The sequence below is a fragment of the Blastomyces dermatitidis genome (assembly GCF_000003525.1).
Source record: "Blastomyces dermatitidis ER-3 genomic scaffold supercont1.2, whole genome shotgun sequence".
Classification (NCBI taxonomy): Eukaryota; Fungi; Ascomycota; class Eurotiomycetes; order Onygenales; family Ajellomycetaceae; genus Blastomyces; species Blastomyces dermatitidis.
The window spans coordinates 8,001,037-8,004,162 of record NW_025544775.1 but is presented as its reverse complement, the minus strand read 5'-3'; the positions used below and the strand labels follow the sequence as shown (position 1 = coordinate 8,004,162).

Below are 3,126 nucleotides of genomic sequence, written 5' to 3'. Positions count from 1 at the left end.
AGTGAGATCATCTGATTTATAAGTGTCTATGATTTCTCTTACTTCATGAGACTTTTCAATTATAAGTCTCTTCTTTTTCAATACTGATGATAGTGCTGTGAATGATTATAATTCACTCAGATCTTGCATCTTTGCTTTCACAAGTTGTGAATCATTGATTAAGTTGCATAAGATTCATCTCTCTGATTCTTTTAATGTGTACATTCTCAGAGAATGTGATTTGAGTATTTTATATGACTTAAATCACCTAGGTTGAAACTTCTCAGAACTCTCATTGTGTATGAGAACTTATGTTCTTATCTTGAGACTTGATTTCTTAACAAGTGAGTCTTGTATTCTTTTTAATTGAATTGCTCAGTTCAGGAGTAACTTGTTAGCTTTTGTGTGTGTGTGGCTGATCTCTTTCAATCTTGATTCTGCATTCATGACTGCTGCATCTGCAACTGCTGTTCCTGCTGCATCCGCAACTGCTGTTCCTGCTGCATCTGCAACTGCTATTTCTGCTGTGTCTGTAACTGCTGTTTCTGCTGCGTCTGCAACTGCTGTTCTCTCCCCCACCTTTTCTGAAGCATTCTCTGAGATGCGCGGATGCAATTCATACAACAGGTAGAATGGTGAACACTTGAAGACTGCATGCTGTTGAATTCATGTGGCTAATAGCGCCTGCTCAAGATATTCATCTCATAATCTCATAGACTTGCTCACTAGATATTTTGTCAGCATGTTGCTCAAGATTTCATTCAAGTGTTTCATCTTTTTATTCATCTGCAGATGATATAGTGTTGTTCTATGATATCTTGTCTGTAACTGGCTCATGAAATGCCTCACTGCTTCTTCTATGAGATTCACACTGTTATCAGTTAGAATCTCATGTAGCATTTCATAGTTGATATAGATCTTATCATATAGAAACTTCATCATCATCTTCTCTGTTGTCTCTGAAACTGCTTTTATGACTGGTCAGTCAGTAGTGTAATTAATAGCAGTGATTATTCATTGATTTTCATTTGATGTTTACAGTAATATATCTATGAGATTCACTTCTCATTGTTTGAATAATTGTATTGTACATTTCATCTGATATTGTGCTTTCTCACATTTCAACCCTTTCTTAGATTCTTTTGTAACCTGGTAATTCAAGCACTTGTGAGTATATATCTGAATATTCTTGATTATGCTTAGTCAGTATACTCTTGATTTGAGTACACTCATGAGTTCAGAGCTTTCTAAGTAACTGAATTCCTTGTGTATATAAGTCATTAAGTCATATCTAAATGAAGATTCTAGATAGAGAGCTTCTGTGTATTCTAGATCACAGTAAAGCATAATGTTGTTTTTTAATTTTCTCAGCTTGAAGTTCAGAAGTATCTCTTCTACTACTTTTGTAAGACACTTGTCATTCAACATCTTATCATTCTTCAAGTGAGAGATCATGATGTTCACTTATTCTGATTTCTTGCATTCTCTTAGTGTGTTTAACACAAACATTTCTTGTGCCTGGTTTGCAGAACTCTCACTCATGAAATTGAGTCTGTAACTGATTATATTCAGTATCACTGTATCTGATTTCTTTCAGTATTTAATATAAAGATTATACACTTGAAACTTCAAGATTCAATATACTAAGTGTTTGAAAGGTTTTGTTGTTGATTGTAAGTAGACAAGGCTTTCATGATCTGTGATCACTGTTATTGTATATCTGTTATCAATATATCTATCTCACAATGTCAGTGTGTGCTTAATTGCTAGCAATTTCTTTTCATGCACTGAGTAATTAAGCTCAGCATCTGATGGTTTTCTACCATTGTATGTCACTGAGTGTAGCTTGCTGTTCTTGTTCATCTGTAGAAGAGCATCTCTGATAGCTCATTCAGATGTGTCTGTCTCAATGTAGAAAGATTTATCATGATCTGATTGAATAAGCACTGAGAATGTTGTTATGTATTCTCTCAGTGTGAGAAAAGCCTCTTTGCACATGATATTTCAGATGATTGAATGAAACTTCTTCTTTCACAGATTTGCATCTGTTTCTCTTAAGAGATCTGAGAGTGATGCAGATATTCATGTGAAATTCTTGATGAACCTGCAGTAGTATGAGATCAACTCAAGAAACTGTTGTACATGATGTACATTTCTCAGCTGTGGTTAATTCACTATGACATTCAATTTCTTCAGAATGAGATGTATACAGTCATCACTCACTACATATTCTATGAACTTCAACTCTTTCATTTCAAATACACACTTGATTGATTTGATATAGAGCTTATACTCTGCCAGAGTTATAAGCACTTCATTGAGATGCTTCAGATATTTATTGTATGAGTTTGAAAAGACTAGAATGTCATTGAGATATACAAGATATGAGATTTCATTCTGTTTATGAAGAATTGTATTCATCATTGTTTGAAAGATGACAGATGCATTTGTCAGACTGAATGACATTACTAGGAATTTGAACTTTTCTCATTGTGTATTAAATACAGTTCACAGAACTGACAGTTCATCTACACAGATCTGTCAGTATTCTGAGAGAAGATTGATCTTTGATAGATATCAGGTGTTTTCAACTGTATTCAACTGTTGTTGAATCTGTGACAGTGAATATTCATTCTTGATTATAAGCTTGTTAAGTGCTTAATAATTAATACACATCTGTCACTCTTCACCTGCCTTTTTCATGAATAGAACTGGAAAGCCTCACATACTTGATAAGAATTGTATGAGACTATGTTCTAGAAGGTCTGTGATCTGACACTTCTGTTCTTTGAGATGCATTTGTGACAGAGAATATATATTCTGATTGACTGGTTTTGCATCCTCTGTGTCAATCTCATGTATGAATCCTTGTTTCAGCGGTAATTCCAGTGAAAGATCTGTTCAGAAGATCTTTTCATGCTTCTTCAGAAGCTTCTTCATATGCTTATTCTTCTGTATATCTTTTATCTTGTCATACAGAATGCTTTTGAATGAGATCTTGTGAATCATTCTCTTTGCTTGTTAGTGTGTAAGCAGATTTAACTCTTCTATATCAGAGATGTGAAATGTCCTTCTCATATCAGTTGATAGAATTGTATGAATCATTTTCTTTCTATCAGTCAACTGTATATGATATGTATGTCATTG

At 34.0% G+C, this 3,126-nt stretch overlaps 1 protein-coding gene across 1 annotated transcript; it reads left to right on the top strand.

Annotated features, from left to right (window-relative positions):
• Window positions 1-424: 424 nt before the first annotated feature.
• On the top strand, window positions 425-610 carry BDCG_16568 (uncharacterized protein; the record flags this gene model as incomplete). Its single annotated transcript, XM_045425783.1, has 1 exon — window positions 425-610. The coding sequence occupies one exon, from the start codon at window positions 425-427 to the stop codon at window positions 608-610; it is 186 nt and encodes a 61-aa protein (XP_045280018.1).
• Window positions 611-3,126: the final 2,516 nt, after the last annotated feature.